At 36.6% G+C, this 20635-nt stretch overlaps 1 protein-coding gene across 1 annotated transcript in view; it reads right to left on the reverse strand.

Moving 5' to 3' along the window:
* Positions 1–470: 470 nt before the first annotated feature.
* Positions 471–20635, reverse strand: part of LOC104493823 (chromosome unknown open reading frame, human C3orf67) — a 71453-nt gene continuing 51288 nt past the window's right edge. Inside the window, exons 14-16 of the mRNA XM_010136569.1 lie at positions 20161–20222; positions 5205–5296; positions 471–583 (exon numbers count right to left, since the gene is read on the reverse strand). Coding sequence (XP_010134871.1) covers positions 471–583; positions 5205–5296; positions 20161–20222 — 267 coding nt within the window. The remainder of the gene's footprint in view (positions 584–5204; positions 5297–20160; positions 20223–20635) is intronic.

The following is a 20635-nucleotide window of genomic DNA, read 5'->3' on the forward strand; positions in this document are numbered from 1 at the left end:
TCTCTGATGGCTAATGTGAGAGAGTGAGCTTATGAAAGGGAGGCCTTTGAACAACATGCTGTGTGTCTTAGAGTACAAAGAATAAGATAACCAATTAAAAATACACAGTAAGTAATGAAAAATATTTTTTTGATTAAAGCCTCCATTTACAGATAAACACCACAAACTTTCTTGATTCATCTTCTTTTGTTTCCATATAGAACCTTTGAATATTGGAAATAAATTAGAGTAGCAAAGAAATGTCTTAGTCTCAAGGAACTTTTATGTGATGTGATTTTCCACTGCATTACAACTTAATGAAAAACTATAAAAATAAAGCACTATTTGCAAAATATATTAATTTGTTTGCAAAACTATTAGTTAGTTCAATTTTTTAAGTCACATGATAATTTACATAGATCTGTCACACTTTCAAACAGTTAGAAGACAAACCTACTCTGAATACAAAATGATGCCCTCTCACGGTCTGACTATGCCAGTTCATAGTACTTCCCAGAATCTGGATCAAAGTAGCAGTTCAGACATGGGTCATACAAAAGAGTCAAAACTTCCTCATCTTCTTCAGCACTGAGGTCACCTTCCCCTGTGTCAAGCAGGAAAAGTAAGAAGAAATCACTGTTACTCAGACAATAACATACAAATACTTTCCTGTCAGATGTGACAGAATTTTTCTTCAAAGTGTATCGTCTTTTGACTTCTGAATCGTTATCTTCAAGATAACAGCAAGTCACCTTTTTATTGTGTTTCTGGAGACTTGTATTTAGTTGAGGTGCAATGATGTCAGTCAGCTTGCTTAACAACCGGACCTTACAAGTCCGGTTGAGCAGTTCACCAGAACTACCTTAATGACAGTAGATCTAAGTATTCCTAAGTGATATTTTTCTCAACGACCTTCTTAAACAATGATGTTTTAGCATGAACAAAGGCAGTCAGTGAGCAAAAAAATGGAAGAATTTGAAAAAAGGAAAAAAAAAAAAAAAAGAAAGAATTTGAATGTCTGGTATCCAAAATGTCACCTAAATGTCCAGTATAGGTAAATCTGTACAAAAGAGCTTTCAATATCAGAGAGGAACTAAGATTCTTTCAGACATAAAAATTTAAAATCTAGGTTGCCTGAAGTTATGTGAAATGCAGGAATGTTTTCAGGTAACAGAAATTAATCCTTAGCCTAAAATACACTGATAAAGCCATACAGACTTCTATTGCAGCTGCTCTATATATTGTAGATCCTTTTCTAAACCTGCCTTTTATGTAAGGCAAATCTAAGTTATATGATCTATAGCTTTTTGATAGGCAATAATTCATATTTGAACACAATCTGTGTCTTGAATTCCATCACAAATGTTCACCTCGTTCTCAGACTGCTAAACAAACTGACTGCTTTGTATGCTCGAACACTTCATAATAAGTAATGGCCTGTTATGCTAACGGCAGCAGTTTTACAGCGCTCAGAACCTATTTACAGCCAGGATCACACAACGATATATAGGTTACATTATCTAGAGACCAGAAAGCATTTAATGCATACAGAAGTGTGCACTTCATCGTTTCAGAAGAGATTTCACTTTTGTTTCCTCAGCAGCAGTAACAAATACCATCGGAAAGAAACCTTCTTTGACTGCAACCACAGGTAGAAAGATAAAGCTAAATTGCTGCCCTCCCTGCTGGGGCTGCTTCGTCAGGCTTGTGACCTAAACGAGGTTAACTGAGATATTTGTTTGGATAGCTCTTGGGAAAAATTATGCTGTGCAGAAAGAAGGTGTAGGACATTTTTTTCTCCACTTCAGATCATAGTACACAAGCAAATGGTACTCATGCCTCATTCCCTCACACAGCCTTACATTTTCTCCTGAAAACATGTTATTTCCACTGAATTCTTCCTCTTACTATTTTGCTTTTCCTGCCTATGCTTCTCTTCAAAATGAGGCTCTTCTCTAATCTTAAATCTTCTTCCTTCTTTACCTTGGAACTGGCCTCAATATACTCCCTGGTTTGATTTAGAGATAAGAAATTTTTCAGACTCATCTGGGGGATACCTCTTTCCCCGTATGCCTCGAATTCATGCCAAATAAGAATTAGATTGCATCTAGGCTAGCTGGATATACACCCGTAATTCCCTGCATGTATTTTCACGTGAACAAGAAGAAAAGTTAGTTTTCTAGATGTATGTTGTTTTTAAAGTTAGGTTTCCTTCTTTTAGCATCTCACAATTTGCCCAAATTAAATTTAGGGTATTTCTAGATGTTGCAACACACTTCCAACGGCAGCATGGAGTATTCAGTTTTGAACAAATCAAAAAACCATATGAAAACTTCACTTCTGTTCTTCTACTTCTTAAAAAGAAGTACAAACTTAATTACACTAAGGGACATTCTTCTACAAGACCCAGCTGATGTGTAACAGTTGTGTTAGAAGGCATCTTTCTACTTAAAAATGGTCTGTTGTGGGCAACCTGACTATTTGTAGGAAGGAAGTGTCCACCGCCAAACAAACTGATAAACAGGCCACTTTCAAAGAAAATTTCCATAGCTGTTTATGCTGCCACCATCCACACTTTTGGGGTTGAAACTGCTCAGGACTGCCTGAAAAAAATTCCTGGCAGTTTTATTTGAACACCATGATGAAAGCAAAATCAAAGCTTTTGTTCTCAAATCACTAGAAAATGAAACAGCATTTTAGGCTAGAAAATAACTTGATTTTAAATGAGAACCAAAGTCTATGTTGCACATTATAGAGGGATGAGTATTTTTTAGTTCTGAGCTGAAAGAAGACTGAAGATAGTTAGTACCTCTCAATACCTGTCATATTAAAGAAAATGCTGCCCCACTGAAATCAGGGAGGCTATTGCTTTTATGGAGAAAGGCTTTTGCTCAAGACGTCTAAACCCGGATTACGAAGAATGGAGGAGGCATGTAGCAACTTCTTCTGATCTTTGAAATAAATATACAAACAACTGTGTGCTTATTTGGATGATGTTAACACTGTTTACAATAGCCACCAGAGTCAGGAGAAGTAAAATAGTTTCCCTTTTCTCAGAAATGTATTTTCACTGTATTCTAGGATTTAATATTAGAAAATGCCTTGTAGCCAATCACACTTTAAGATACATGGATCATATTCTGACCCTGCTATAAGTCAACTGAGCTGGATCAGCTGTCAGCAGAAGCGGTGCCGAAAAGAACACTGCTAATATTTTCTCTGATCGAACTACATTGAACTACAGTGCTCCGATCTATCCTGTAATCGTGTACTGCAGGGCTACCGTATGGCTTTTGCCAACAGCTGTAGTCCAAGAAAGTGCTGTGGTTCCTAGAACACTGTCTTAGGACAAGTAACAAGGTACAATGAACTATGTTCCAGAGAATTTATGACTCTGCCTGTGTCCCTTACTGTGGAAACTCTCTTGTATGACTTATGTCAAGATAAATGAAACTGTCTATAAATCAGAAATATCAATGCCCAGCAGTGGAAAAATCTATGAAAATTTATCATATTTATGAGTCTAAATTTTCTTCTTGATTGTCTTGTGAAACCTGTTGCATAGAAGACGACTTCTCCTTACATCTCCCTATTTAACTATGTACTATGAATGGTGCGAATGGTAAGAAAGGAACTATAGAGTAAAATGCTTTCTTAGAAATAAATCACCTTTTCCCCCAAAGTTGTGCCCTTACTTAAGATTTTTTCTAAATAAAACAATTAAAAAATCCTTACAAATATACTAATGCTATACTAACTCTTTTTCTGTAAGGATATTTTTAGATTATATTAATATCTTGAATACATTCTGTCTCACTGCAGATTTTCATTACTGATAATATGCTTCTTCTATCTGGTAATACTTAGAATACTGGAAAACTGCATAGAGACATGAAAAATGCTCTTATGACAGTTAAGTTACTTCCCAACATGAGAAATAACTCATTTTATAATGTGATTAAAAAAAAACAAACAAAAACCCCAAAACCAAACAAACAAAAGAGTAGGGCAGCAGAATTTTCTGGAACGAATCTGAGGATTCAGTTTCTTGATCAGATCTGGTACTTCATTGTCAGTAATAAAACTGTTTTTCTGCCATACAAGTAACTGACCTCAAGTGAAGTGATTGGTTGAATAAAGGCATAAAATTAAAAAAATAAAATGAAAAGCCATGGTATGCAGAGATCTTGTGTTCTGCAAATGTGTAAACACAGACACAAAAAATGTAAAATATTTCAGCATAAAGGAAAATGAATTTAGGAACAATTCACAAAACAGTTTGGAAATTCTAGTATGAATAATAGAAGAAATCTAACAAATTCCCAAGTACACTTATTTTTATAAGATTTTTAAAGTTAGTAATACAATCTTTAAAATTCATGGAAATTCTAGCTTTACTGCACCAAGCCTTGGATGTCATAATGCTAACATAAAAAAATTCTGAGAGACCTACCACAGATTTATATCCAACATGCCTTTAATTCAAGGATTGCTGTCCAATTCTCTCTGACTTACTTAGAACCCTTAACAAAACATATTATTTGATTCTTCAAAGCAAGGTCCCTTCCTGACACAAAATCCGATTTTGCTGCCATAAACAATTACAAATATATATGTATTAAAACATTCCCAATTTAAGGGGCATAATCTATTCTAGACAGTAAATAGCTGATATATCTTCATCCCTCGGGCAGCCAAAATACACAGGTCAGATTTACGAGAGCTTACACTGAATTTCCCAGGCTTGAAGAAAATGTAGATATCTACCCTGTTTCCTAAGACAATTGATAAGAAAAAAAGGGCATTTGATGAAAACATGCTGAGATTTCACTTAAGGTTAAATCTGAGATTTTTTTTCTTCATAAGAGACGTCAATTACACATCAGTGTAATTGTGCTTCTAAATAAGAATGTTTAGTCTTTGTGCTCTTTCCTTCATAGGTTTGCCATCCCCATTAGCATAAATTCCTTATTTTAAACAAATAAGATGCATTTTTCATTAATCCATATTGAGTCAGAACAAACTGCAACTGTAGAAGTTACTCTTCTATCAGAAGCAAGTAATACTACATGGAAACCTGCTATCTTGAGCTGAGAATAATAAATATACCAACATGGAGCAGTACAGAAAACCACGAAAAGGCAGCACCAGTATCAGCACTAAACAGCATTTAGAAATGTCTTTCTATCTACCCTGTCCTTTTCATTGTCTTCATAAATTCCTACCTGCAATACTCTGATTGGCTGAAGATTTAGTGCACTCTTCCAGTTGTTGGCTTCCAGGAATGATGGGAGGACTGAACATGTTCAACCAGTCCCTGAAAAACACAAATGAAAACATCATCCATAAAAGCACAGTTTGTATTCCTATTTGTTCTAATTCTTTTGATTATTCAAAAAAGAATTCATAGGAAATTGCAGGTTGTTGAGTGTGATGAAATAAAATCAAGCTGTATTTTAGTATTAAAAAACCAAACTTTACAGTTAATACAGTTCTTAAATATTGAGGCTTCTTTCCTTCCTTAGCATTTTCACCTCTTCCACTCACAGTAAAATCTGTGCTTTAAGACAGGTTTGCTTTGCAGATTTCAGCTGGCATTGCTCTCGGCAAAAGGTGCACGTGAGGGGTGATCCATCACCCACAGAGCTGTACTTAAAGAGCCTCTGGGACTCGACAGTCTTTTTCTGAGAAATAAAGACTTGGGATGAGCAACTTGTGTTTGAGGAGAGGGTCAATTTGATTAGAAATCCTCACTCTCTTTAAGGAAAAAGGCTCAAAGACAATGACAAGAAATGTGTTTGGTTCCCACTGGCTTGGCGCTGCTGGGATCCTCCAGTAGCAGGGTGACATAGCACATGGTGTATCGTTCACGCTGTGGATGGGTGGTGACTTAGAGCTGAGCTTAGACGTGGAATGGATGCCACTACCGGCATGATACCAACTCAGTGGTCATGAACTGGGGCACAGCTGGTTTGTATTAAACAATTTAATCTTTCTAGTTTAACTTTTAAATTTTTCAATAAAGGGATGGAATTAGTGATCAGAACTAAGAAAAATATACTATATTATATAATTGTTCTCTCTCTCTCTATATATACATAACCATTCTCTAGTGTTTTTAAGAAGGAAGCATTGGATTGAACCAGGATGTTATTGCTGATATTATTGGTGATACTGAAAAAAAGCTTTGTCAGGTAAATACATTATAAACAATTTATATTAGTTTTTTATTGTTATAAAATATTATTTTGTTACAAATAAATAAACAGGATTGCACATAACGTGATTGTCACTGGCAAGACTATACAGGGAGCTCTTCTCATCCCAGCTGTCACATATCTATTTCATTCCTGTAAAGAAAAATATTTGACGGGGTCTTTATCACAGAGGAGGGAGTAAGGACCTTCTTCACCTATTCAATTTAATAGACAATTTATGTCTCTCCTGAACACTACTTTGTGACAGCTTTTAAAAATGATTTTCATGTTATCATACATCCATGTGAAGTTCAATGTTCATTCCACATACACCACTTTATGATACACTCTCTTTGATTGTTACAGCTCAAAAAAGGAAAACAGAACAGCTGGTTTTATTGTTACTGCTTTTATTGCGAACTGAACTGCAGATTTTCTCACTGAGAAAGTCACTCATACTATACTATCGGTCAGAGGAACACAGTCCTGGAAGGACACATCTAAGTCACAAAGTTAAGACATTCCTCATGCAGGTGACCATGTCTTGTAATCCTTTTAATTTATGAAACTAATCCCTGTACACTGCATAGCTGATGCTTCCTTAAGTTCCCACCATCTCTCTTCTCCGACAGTAAAGAGCTGTAACACTTTCATACTACCATTAACTAGACTAAATGATTTCAAGTTAACACTTGAACACAGAATTCCAGGGGCCTCCGTAAATCCTCTCATCTTGATAGAACTAGATCCATCCTTTTTGACCAACCTATTTCAGAGCAAGGCAAGGGGGACAGAAGGGAAAAGAGGTCTTTAAACTGTCTAATGTTTGCTTCATGGTGAAGGGAACAGTGCAGCTCTACAGAGTAAAATTAACTTGGTTTGGGGTTGATTCAACTTAGTCTGGCCATGGCTTTTCCAACAGTTGGCACAAAACCATTGAGCTAGAGGCCAGGGAGATCAGCCAGAGCTGTAGAGGCAACTTCAACATCCATGGCTTCATCTAGAAGGGATGAATTTTTCCAAAGCTTGAGAGACTTCTTTACATTGCCAGACTCTAATCGTCACAACTCAATTGTCCAACGCTAAGTAAACAGGTAATGTACTTCTACTTTCTGAAAAGCTCTGATGAGCTCATCTAAGATTTGCTTCTGACAGAGAAATCTGGCAGGGCTCAGTCAAGTGTTGCAATTGTTAAAATATGCCAAATGCTTCTTTTTTTTTTGTTAGTTTTTCTCCCACTTCTGGGCTTGTTATTGATTCCACATCATCTCCTGTTGGCATGTACATATCATCTGGGGTGAATCAGGGGACAACCACCTATGTGTCTGCAGTCAAAATAGAAAAAGCTAATTTTCTGCCTCAGGAAACAGAACTGCTGGTGTAGAAATCTAGCAAGTAGTACAGCAGATTTAGAAGAGATATTGAATTTTCTATCATTTCAATATGTAAAAAACATACTTCAAAAAATTTTTACACAATCATATTATTTTCACCCATATGGCAAACTTCACAACCAGTCTTTCTCCTCTTTTGCTGTTGAGAACTGGCATAACTAATCCACGCAGCAATGTGCCTGCCTAGTCATCTCATTATTAGCTCTCTCGGGCGTTGCTCACCATATTTGCATTCTCCGAATACAGCCAAGAACTCTTTGTGTACACCAAAGCTTCAGAAGGTTTTAGGAATAACAATTAAATGCATGCTATGACATCCAGTGGCATGGTAGAATGTATTTTCCATTTCTGCCACTTGCACGTGTGGTGAGTGCTGCCTGAGGACCAGCCAACATAAGCCTAACACTAGAACAGGACCATGCTCATAGGATGTGGCCAGAGAACACAGAACGTTATCACTTGCCTGACTCTCTACAACAGCACTGAAACACAACGGCAGCAAAGGCAATCTCTTGAAGAAACTGCAGCAATTTTAGAGAAGGTAAGGAAAAATTAGATGTAGAAGAACTAATCTACATCTCCGCTTCCCAAAGTTCACTAATGCTTTTTTATAATACAGTGAAATTTGAGATCCAGAAAAGAACTAAAATATTTCTGCCAAGGGGATTGCTGAAACAAAAGTGGTGCAATGACAGAGGAAAGACAGTGCTTGCTCCTAAAGAACTAGTCCAACGAGAAACGTAGAGAAGCTTTAGCATGTATATGCGGTTCTACAGGTCTGGCACAAACCAGAAGAGTTTAAAGATATGTGTTTTTCATAAAAAATATGTATCAGACAATTTCTAAGGAAAATAGTTGGTACCTGGAAAGCAGAGAGGATGTTAGCAAGAAGGAAAGAAAGATAATAAGGCAATTACTTCCCATGGAAAAGAGACAATTCATTTAGAGAACATCGAGGGAGCGAGGTAATAATGTGTCATTAAACCAGTATTTCTGTTAAATTAATAGTCCTTATTACTCAGGAAATTTATGAATTTGAGTTTGAAGTCCTATCTCTGGAAGGTATTCCTGAAAGTTAAAGTCTAAGAAAGCAGAGATGGGATGATTTTTGAGTTGCTGGATGATTTTGTCTTTGATTTCATCCTTCATTTATTGGAGTCAATTGTCGTGTAAAGGAGTTGTTCAGTTTCATTTTTATAATTATTTTTATCCACCTGGTTTAGTAGGTGAACTATTTTCTCTAGGAGGTGCAAGAGTAAGATCTAAGGATTCTGAAGGTTCTAAAAGGAGTTTTTTATTTACGGGTTTTTTTTCTTTGTTTATGCTGTACTCTGACAGTGAAGACAGACTTTTCCACAATGAAATGTGCAGTTGTTTTTAGGAAGCAACTAAAACGTATGTCTGTGTGAGACAGTGTACCAGTTAATTATGAAAAAAGTGCTGAAAAATTAGTAGACCTTGCCTAAAACCAGAGCCTAGCATGGAGACACCTGGCAAGAGTCTGAAAATGCAGACTGTGGCCTGTGTTCTCATTTATTGTGGTTTAACTCTTGAAGAAGCTAGTTTATCTCCTAAAACCAGAAAAGCACATTCTGCCTCGTTAAAGACACTGTTTATGCTATCAACGCCTCCAGCTGTAATCAATCCAATCATTGTGCAACAAACTATCTAGGGCTCTCCTGATAACAATATGGAATGCTACTGTTGTGAGCTGCACTCACGATGCTCAGAATAGCTTCCACACACACTCGCAGTATCATGCACCTTTCGCGCTTGCACTGAAATTCTTCATTATTCTGAAGGCTATTCTCCATATCAAAATACAATGAAAAATGACTGTATAATCTCGTTATAGTACAGTCTTCCTAAAAAACAATACTTTCAGAAAAGAACTGTCATTAGATTGGTATATCACATGGTGACTGAATTGTGATGGGAAGAACAAGAATCTTTAGGACTTAGGAACATCACTTTCAGTTTTATGACAGCGTGGTAAATTTCAAAGGAAATGGCATCCATCACATGTTGAGAGAAACAGTGATGCTTTATTAGTAGCCCTTACCAATGACAATGAATTGTACTCATGATCATCAACAGAAATCTGAAGAATCAAAGGGTTTTGAATGAAATCTTAAGGAACACCTTCGATAATATGATTTTTTTTTACAGATAATTGTGATTTTTAGTCTATCCTACTGGCTGGACTGTCAAAATGGCAAATCACTTAGTAGAAGGATTTTTAACATTGCTGTGATTTGAGATAGCATAGTTTATCTCATGTCTTTTGGATCAGATTTAATTTGTATTACTTAAATCAATGGGATCATTTAATTTTAAATGTAATTAATTAAAAAAAATTAAAATGCTTTGAAGTTTTAGTATGGTTTTGTTTGACAATCTGTACAGGAATTAAAAGGAATATTCAAATTATTCAGGCAGCCTCAGTGTACTTTAAAAAAGCAAGGCTATATTACATCAAATCAGGGAATGAAAAAACACCATCAGTTTTGTATCATTAAGAACACATCACATTGACAGACTATTAAGCATCTGAAGGGTACAATCAATAAAGAACACAGAAGATTATATTTAACTTCACAAACTTCTTGGTAGATCTTTATGTATATGAGAAGAGAACTGATTTGTGCCTGAGTGATAATAAAAGGAGCACATTTGCTGAATTGTTTTTAACAATGGATGACTTGCCCAGCTCTGCGGAGGGTCAGAGAATGCCAATGTATAAATCAAGAGTATAAAAATATTTCAAGGAAAAAAAGACCAATTCTTTGAATCATAGAATGGTTTGGGTTGGAAAGGACCTGAAAGATAATCTGGTTCTAGCCCCCTGCCATGGGCAGGGACATCTTCCACTAGACCAGGTTGCTCAAAGCCCCATCCATCCTGGCCTTAACATCCTGTGCAACTATCAGCTAAAATCTCAGCACATACTTCTGCTGTATTAGTAATATTTAATGCCACATTTATCAAATTCTGCTGTAAATGCTCAAAGTGAATAAGTAATACATTACCACGATGCACTGAATGCAGAGTGCCAGCTCGTATCAAACCATGGTTCAGTACAGCCTAAATATTCAAGAGGAAGACCTGTATTTCTCACTTTTTTTGTAATTCTAATTATATCTATTTAAGAAAGGTTGTTGGAGACTAACTCAGTTCTTGGAGAAATCAATAAAATTCACCTAGCTTTGTAAGACCCCTCGCCTATTCCCTGCTACATCTTTTCTGGAGCATGCATTAGTTGTTAGGCTCCTTTAGACTGGCAGATCTGTATGTTTCAATTATTTACAGATCTGCAGAACTTCAGGCATATGTGTAACTTCATCAACTTAAATCAGATTACCTAGACACACCCACCTGGGTTCTGCTTTGTAATATATTAACGAGCAATGCATAACGGGGGATTGCTTTTTTAATAGAAGTAGTTCCACAGGAATAAACCCTTTAATAACAGTTTCAGTAGTGAAGAAAGGACTTATGTAGGCTATTGATAAGTTTTATTTGTGTTATGTACAAAATTTAATCATATTATTTGAAAAAATTTTGAAATAACATTTCAAGTCCTGCCACTACATATGTCTGTTACAATCGTGAAGTCATCTAAACATCAAGTTGTCCATTACTGCATCCAAAATGCTTTAAATAATTTCAATTTTCTGACCATTCTTAAAGTTTTTACATAAATACACCTAGAAACCAAGAAATATTCAATGTTAATTTATGCATCAATAACTGTTCAGTGCTACTCAGCTCCAGGTGGGAAAAACAGTATCCCTAACATGGAAAACTGAGTGAGTATACAGAAGAAGATGATGATGATAATAATACTACCAAAGGAATATAGAGTATACTTACACACACAAATCAAGGATTTTTGAAAGCAGGTTTTAATAAAAATCTTGAAAAATAACATGTATATACATGTCCACATATTTGCATGCATCGAAAGCTCTATTTTAAAAAGTATTTAAGGGCAATCTGGCAATACGTTGACGAATAAAAAAATGCAAGCCATGAGCGACATTGTATTATTGTCCTGGAGTATTATTGTAGTTTCAAAATATCATTAAATCAGCACAAACCAACACTTATCATTTCCTGCACATTTTTCACAGCAAGCTGCATTCTGACTATGAGTAATCTGTTAATATGTTCTTTGCCTCACAATCCGTCAAAGTGACAGATTCATTCCATCCCTAATACATAATATCTTCATTTACTGTATGCGTTACTGGAACTTTCATTTTTGGCTAGCACTAACGTTTAAAAAATCACAAGCGTATTTGCAGAATTTCCTTCCTCCAGTCCACTTCACCAAATCCAGCCTGCAAATGCCATACTTCTAGTGGAGGCAGACAGACTTCCTTAAAAACTAAATTATTTGATTTTCAGTGAATTAGTAACTAAAAAAGAGATCATGAAAAGGAGAAGTGCAACTGTGATGGAAGACTTGAATCTGCTCTTAAAATCTTAAATCTGTAAATGAACTGTCTTATGGGTGCCAGATTAGATTCAAGGATAACAAAGGAGGTGTGAATTCTACTTATTAAATAAGCTATTTACTATTTACATAGTAACGGTGCTATTACAAGCATGTACAGTGTAATCATGCTGACAGGTATTAGCTAAAAGTTTGACCAGTTAATGCTATCCCTTTTTTTTTTCCTTCATCAAAGTTCAAAAGATGAATTTCTGCAGGTCATTAAAAACATACGCAGTCATTTACATCAGTCTAAAAATATGCATAACCTGTCTTTGGAGGTTTAACAGCTTAGTAATTAACACATTGTGCTATTTGGTCAATGTTTTGTAGTTAAATACATGAAACTTGTAGCATGGCTTCTGTTAAATGACAGTGACACTGGCATTTACTTAAAGACTAAACCTCTAGTTATCACCATGTTATCTTGCTGGCTAGATTACAGTCGCGATATTTACTAGGAATATAAAAGTCACTAATTGAGTGTTTTATCATCTAAGTTAAAAACTAATCCTTTCTTCTTTGCTGGTTTTGATTTGTTTATCAGAAGATCAGCTGTATAAATTGCAAGTAATGAATTTGTAAGGGTGTGTTAAAATTCCTTCATGTTAATCTAATCTTAAGCAAGTAAATTCTAATAACTCCAACAGATACTCATTGATCAGTGAATCAAATGGGTTTCCACATTTAATGAGGTATCTGTTCGGTAGGGTGCTTCCTTTTGCACATATTTTTAACAATTAAAGAAAAAAGTCATGAAAAGAATTCCATTTTAATATTCCACCAGTTCAGAAAACATCTAAATATAGTACCTAATGAGTCTTGATGCAATTAAAGTAATTCCTTTTCTCCACAGCCAGCCACCACCAGCATCTTACTGTTCTGTGCATCCCATTTAACTTTTAATGGATGACATGGAGCCAGGAGGCTTTTTAATATCAATGGAGAGACAAGACGCAATAGAGCACTAACTTTAATATTACCAAACTTGTTAAAGGTGATGCTGTGAATGTTTCTAGTTTGTGAAAACTACCCTTCTTTACCAGAAAAGTACAAAAAAACCAAAACCAAAAGCAAAAACCCAAAAAACCAACCAAAACAAAGTCCCACTATGCAAAAAAACCTCTATTAGTATATTAACGCAATGAACGGTACAGCATGAAGTTGGAGACTTAACCATCACCATTATCATCATGACTCAACCATCATGAACTGGGAATTATATTACCCCAGTTCCACTCTTCAAAAACATTAGGTTTCGTCAACAACAAATGTAAAATAACATAAAGGAACAAAACCTGATGCTTTGCACAAATGCTGCTGGAACAGCAGGGAAGGGAGGTGTGGGTGTTTGTGCCCTTGGAAGCCCAAGGGACTTTCGGGCTGTAGGAAAATGCTGTATGGATATGGGATGTCAGCCAAGGAGCCTGATTTGTCTGTATGTAGATAAGCTTCCAGTTTAGAAGGAAGGTGGAGGAATAAGTACCTATTTCCGTAAAATAGTGGGGGCTGGATAGCGGTAATAAGCTTTTTCTCTCCAGAAAAGGGCACAATACAACTGGTACAAACTTACTTGGATGGCTGCCTGCCCTGTGTACTACCCTAAAATCCCAAGGCTCTAAGAGCTCTCAGAAACTGGACTCAGATCTTAGATGCTGGCTTGCAGCTGGAGCAAAGTGTCTTGTCATCCACAAACGCTGGAAGTTCCCTGGCAGGAGACACGCTGGCAAAGGGCCATAGCAACAGTTCAGCTGAGTACTGCAGGAGAGCTTGCAAGGGGCTGTGAACCAACAGGGAATCCCGGACTTGTTACAAGATGACACACCCATTTCTTCCCTTCAATCGAAGATCTTAGAGGCATGTACAACCTTTTGCTGCCTATTCTCCATCTCCCCATATAAAAGCATGGTCAGACAATTCTGTTTGAATGGCCCGGGCATATTCAGAAAAAGAGTGGAAGCAATAAAATAATATATTCACTAAGTCCTGAAGCTAAAAAAAAACCCCAACCCCCAAACCCAAACAAAGCACCCCGCCCTACCTTACATTAATATAGATGATATAGAAGCAGCAGCACATCTGAGAGCACGTGCCATGTTCTACATCCAAACCCTTAGTGCATATGCTGCCACACTTTCATGTTCCCAGATTCCCATACAAGGGAAAGCCATTTTTAGATTATTTTAACACGCTTTTATGTGTCAGCCACTTGGTACTCAACAACCTTTCTGCAGCTAAGATTTTTACCATCATGGTTAAAAAATTTAACCTTTTCAATTAGATGCTTCCTGTGTGATTTGCTTCTTTTGTCATGTTCTTTTTCATGCATATTATAGCCTGACAAATGCAGCAGAACTTTGCTAATTCAGATTAACGACTGGGAGACCCTTTGCAAATTACTCTATATTGTGGAGGAGTAAAATAACTGAATAAGTACAATGAAAAACCAAAATACATTTTGTGATACACTGTTCTTCACTTATTTTGACAACTGCTTTGTAATTTTATCATACTTCATAATGTAATACTGTCTGTTTTGCAGAATTAATGGAGTTGCATGACTTTGATCTTGTAATGAATCATAAAAATAAATATGCTTCTTTGTTTGCAAAACTCAATCCTTAAATGTGCTTAACTTTAAGTTATTCAGCTGTTAAAGCCTTTGCTCGGAAATATGGGAGACAAAGACCTTTTGTGGCTGAATTTCACAGTGTGCATGCTGGAGAAGTTCTGGTATAGTGCAAATAAATGTTATAGCTACAATCCTTCTTTTACTGCACCATTTTGTAAGTGAGTTTAATCCTACTGAATGTCTCAATGGTATAATAAACCATGCATCAGCTATTGGAATGTTTAGTTTTCATCCGGGATGGATGACAGTACTTGAATGGTAGTCTCAAAGCTGAACAGACTTGTAGTACTTGAGAGTTTGCAGTAGATGCGGTTTTGTGTTGGAATCATTGATATATTATGCAAATTTCAGGTGCCATAGTAATGGCAACATTTATGGTGACAATAAGTTCTAAAAAAACCTACTTCTCTGGCAGACACTTTTAAAGAAAATGAAAGAAATAATTTACTTCGTAAAAATCAATAGAGTGGTCAGAGTTATGCACAGAAAGGGATGTTCATTATATCTAATTAACATACCACAATTTTACCAATAATCAAATTTGGAAAGAAGTTAAAAGTGTGTTTAAAGGAACATGTTTCTCCATTTCATGTTTCGTTACCTGAACTACTGTGCATGTGTATCATTACAAAAATAAGAAAATCACATTGTTTGATAAAGTAGTAATTAAGGGTCTGGGTACTGCTTGTTTTTCTCAAGGCAAAACCTACAACTTCTTCTGAAAAGTCTATAGTTGTTGTCCTCCTCAAACACGTTAATCTCCACATGAATGAAACATTTCTTTTGTCATGATTAATCTGCAACACTTATAATTGGAGAGACACCTTCACCACAAAAGAGAAGAAAATGTTATTAGCTTTTTAGGGGTTGGTTTTGTTTTGGCTTTTTTTCTTCTTTTTTTTTTTTTAATCACAGAGGAAAGAATGATGACATCCTGATCAGTCTAACGTGACACATGTAGGTCACAATGACAAGACAGCTTGCTTTAGTCAGCCCATACCGAGCCCAGTGAAGTGAGGTCAGTGACTATAAATAATCTGTCAAAGACTGTGTGCTCTTATCCCCCAGTTATAGATACAAGGAACTTCACAAGTTCACATCCACAAGTGGCAAAGCTACAAAAGACTGAAACCACAGTACAGTGGTGATACTTTTTATAGGTAAAACAAATCTAGACAAAATGCTGGCCTGAAATGCATCACATTTCCATTTAGCAATTTTAGTAAACCCTTCATAATATTATTGGTCTTCCTTAACATTTTAGGGACCTCATGTGCTCCTTACCTTTAATAGGTTTCTTTTTTATTCACAAACCCACTGATGAAATCTAATTGAAACACAAAAAATCCCATTGAAGAAGCAACTGACTTGCTTGACAGAGCAGATAAATCATGCTTATTTCACAGGTTAGGTATGGGACTGGCTTGAGGATGGACCTGAATCCTACCACTTCAGAGCAACTGCAATGCTCCCTTTCATAACAAAACATAGAGACATAATGACCTCTGTGGATGTAGGTCAGAAGGTCCTGGAGAAGACACTGGAAAGGGTAGATGGAAGCCTGGTAAAATTACATCTCATGATCTTCAGATTCTGAAATTTTGCGGCAATCTACATCCTCCGGTACAGATGGACTCTCAGTATCAACAAAGAGGCTTAAGACTCCCCTCCTGTGCTCACACTGGGTCATGATCATCCAGCAGGTCAGGCCAGCTCCAACACACAGGACTGAATGGGGAGGGTACACCATATATTGACGTATACATACACTTTCACACATCAGCCTGGCAAGAGTGACCTTCCAGCAGCACAGAGGAGACAGAGGTGCAGCTAACAAGGGAGTACGGTTCTATTTACCCCTGGTAATTCTGTGCAGGTAACCCTGACCAAGCCCACAGCACAGGCACAGACAATACTTCAAAAGATCATTTTCACTGACTGATAAATTAACTTCTGTATGTTCCAACCACCCTTGGAAAAGCTGCCAGTGCCACACGTAGAGTAGTTTGGGAAGGCCGTTGATTTTAGAGCTACTAATGTATGTATCCTGCCAGCCACTAACAGGGACAACAAATTAAACTTCAGATGAACAATTATTTTCATTTGTGAATGAAAAACAGGTTGATGACTCATTCTTTCATTTGAGACCACTGATAAATAGACTTTCTCACGGAATGATGCCTGTGTTTCATGTACAGATCTTATCTTTGCTATATCCAAATCAGGCAGACATTTACTATCATCAAATGTGCCCACAATTCACTATGAAAATACTTATTTTTTTTAAACATGTAGAATAAAATATCTGGGTAAAACCTAGAGAAAATGTGGCTGAGTACATTTTGTATTAAATTACTTAATATGTTCTTATGAAAGGATTCACAATAAAATGCTGAAATATTTCTGTCCTATTTTAGTGCAGTTTCTGGGGAACAGCACATCAGCTGTTTGAACTTCAGAGGAACAAGTTTTATTTGTTGGTTTGGGAAGAGTTGAGTAGGATGCCAAGAGACGATCTAGTGAGGCAATGCTTATAAGGGTAGGTTTCAACTTATACAAAACCCCCCTCTCTCAGAGACAGAAAAATCAGCTTTTATCACAAGGAAATACCAGAAATAAATTCATAAAATTAGGCTCAAGAGATATTTTTCAGAGAGCTGCTCTAAAATATTTACTTTCTTTCAGCATTTCCTTTAATGAAACTTTCAAATCTTCTAAGACACACCAATATTTTGGGATACAAATGCTTGCTAAGGAGGTGCAGGGTACATAGCCATTTCCACTCCCTGCACTGAAGGAAGAGGTATCATGGATAGTTACATCCTCCTGTTTGGAGAAAAGAGAGCAATTCTGGCATTCAGCTAAGACCATAGAGCAGATCTGTCAGGGGGAAGAGCATAACTAAGGCTTGAAACACCGCACACCATCTTGCTCATCAGGCTCTGTAGCCTCTGCAGTCATTCTGCCTCCCTTCATCAACTGGTCCTACTCTTTGCAAAGCAGCATGATGTGGAAGTGATTTGTATTGCAGTAGCAATATTCTTGGCAGACTTATGACCTTTACCCAGTGGAACCAATGGAAAATTAGTCTAGCTGGGTCTTTTTATTGAGTGCATTTCCATTATCTTCACAGGTGCTTTCTTTCCTGGCTTGTTCTTTTATCTTATTATGGACAGAAGCTACATTTACTGGACAATAGCTTTCTCATAGCTCTTTCTTCATTTCCCAGAAAATATCACCACTACACTTTTTAAAGTTACTTGAGACCTGTCAAATTCTTTATCACTCTTTACAACAAAGGATGTGTTGTTTCAGTAAGTGCCTCTCTAAGAGTCCTCATGCCGTGGCATTTATACCCACTCATCTACATTGCATGCATCTGTTTTTAAAGAATTCTGTGTTCCCCTAAGTAGCTGCAGTAGGCTTACAAAGACTTAGACATTTTCCAGTTGCTCATACATTACTTCTGAAAATTGGCTTTAAAAACAGTTTAGGAACTAAGTTATAGAATTACCATTAATTTTATCTCCCTCTCAATAAGGTATACACCCTCTGCGTAAAACATTACCGAGTTTTCCATTATAAATTAAAGGTAATGATGTGAATAATGGTATTCAAGTCACATCATCTCCAGTTTTTATGTCATGATGCAAACTGACCTCATAATTTTGTCCTCTTCTGTATTTACAGCCCAATAACGCTTTTCGGGCAGTTCACAAGGGCTACTGAATTTACGAGGCACTTGCAAGTCAGGTATTTTACGAATACTTTGCCTGCATTTCTTGAAAATGATTTCTAGAGAGATTCAAGTCTACTGTGTGTACTGGATTAAAATAGCATAAGAACTAAGTTATAATATATACTATTTTGTTTTAAATTTTATTATACAGAAATACAAGTTTTCATTGCTGAACCTATTCGCTTGATATGAGGAAACACTTTATTTTTACAGACAATGGTGTTTATTCTGTTTTTCAGTATATAAAGTGTATTGAGTACCAAATCGTTTTAGCACATGCATAAAAATAACTTAATAAAACCTGACTCAAACAATATATGGGCAAAAAGAAGACAAAATGTAGCTTGCACTAAAATACAGGCAATTCTAATGCCATCAGAATTATGAAATTTATTCTTGAACAAAGAGTCCAAAGTACCGGTCACAACGTACCTGATATCTTACTCTGTGGACTACAGTCAAGTGTCTCTGCCTACTTCATCTATTGCAACAAATCCTAGGGATAGAGGTAGTTCCACTGATAACCAGCACCCAAGGCTGGTTTTCTAGACCAACATAAGCACTTTGATTTCCCTGTCAAAGGGAACAGGAATCCAGGATTATACTTTAACTCCAGTAATATATTGTGTGTACCAGGAAACATATGGCTTTATATTGCAATAACCGATGCACCTGGGTGAACTTGCACAGCGAGTTTCATAGTGTTCATAAAAATCTATAAAGAAGTTTTTAAATTCATGAAAATGTGGATGGCAAGTGAGACAAGCGACTGAAAACATCTGTGAAGGGAAATGCATATTATCCTGCAGAACTGACTGCCAGAGCACTAACATAAAACAATTCAAACTGTTGAGAAAAGATAAAGAAGTATCTGGAATGTCCTCTCCTCTCATCCCTCTGAACACACATACATTTTCCAGTTAAAACTTGGACAAACACAATCCATATCAATGGCACCAACTGAAAGTTAAATAGGACTGCTTTCTGAAATAAGTACATCTCTTGTTCAGGCTGTTAAAAAATGGACACAGTGATGTTAGGGTTTCACAGGTATGAGGCAGGTTTGAGACTGGACAATTAATTTTGATCGTCTCCATTTGATTATTTCTCCCTAGCCACCCTCTCTCCTTGTCTTCATCTCACCTTATACTCAAGTCACAGAGATTTTGTTGCTGATTCCAAACAAAATTGAGCAAGCTAAAAACTTGACAGCCAAAATAAATATGTTGGATCCCTTTGAACTACCCCAGTGTTGTAACACCCTCTCCTGACCGGGCTATCCATTGAAAAAACCTGGATAAATAAAAAACATTAAAATCTTCTGTAACAAATGGATTCCCTGACACCTACGGTCACGTACAGAATTCTAGTTCTAATCTTTCAAAGCAGAGAGGGAGAGAGAAAGAAAGAAGTAGGTGAAAGTGTATGTACGTCAGATGAGGGAGATTTGCTGAATCACGCATCAAAGCAGATGTAGGAGCAAGGCTCAAGTCAGTTCCTTTAAACACACAGCGGTAGCGCCAAACCATACAGAATTCAGTTCTTCGTTCCAGGACAACGCAAACATACTGCAGACAATGACTAAAATGAGCAATACTAAAGCCCTCTGAGAGGAGGTTGCAACTGAAAAGAGATTTAAGATTAAATCAAAGAATGTCACATTTAATATTCAGAACACTCTAACTGAATCTTTACTGCCTAGGCTATTAATGGTATCTTACCGCGGGTTGGAATGAGAAAGTGGGCTCATTTCTTTCTGATAGTGATGCTCCTGGCTGATGGGCTATAGAAAACAAAAAAAATAACAGTGAGAAAATTTTGCAAATATTCTTTCAGAATGTTCAGATTTAAGATATCTTTTATGAGCATACAGATTTGTAGCTTTTGATATTAGAATTTTACAGTCATTTTTCTTATCAGTGAAATTTAAAATGGATATTCGGAGCCTAACTAACTGGCAAAAGTGCAACTTAATACATGATTCTTGTGGAAACACGTATGAATTATGGAGTCAACCACACAGTCATTTCTCTGCTACCTGTCAGAGTGTTGGGACAGAGTCAGGAAACTTCAGAGAGGGATGGGTGGCAAAGTCTTGCCTGATAGAAAAGCGGGGACTGTACATGTATGGGAAGCACGGTGCAGGAGTGCTCTGTAGGATCTGTGCAGGACCAACCATTCTTAAGACTAGATAGC

The sequence above is a fragment of the Buceros rhinoceros genome, unplaced genomic scaffold, assembly GCF_000710305.1.
Source record: "Buceros rhinoceros silvestris isolate BGI_N320 unplaced genomic scaffold, ASM71030v1 scaffold990, whole genome shotgun sequence".
NCBI classification, from domain to species: Eukaryota; Metazoa; Chordata; class Aves; order Bucerotiformes; family Bucerotidae; genus Buceros; species Buceros rhinoceros.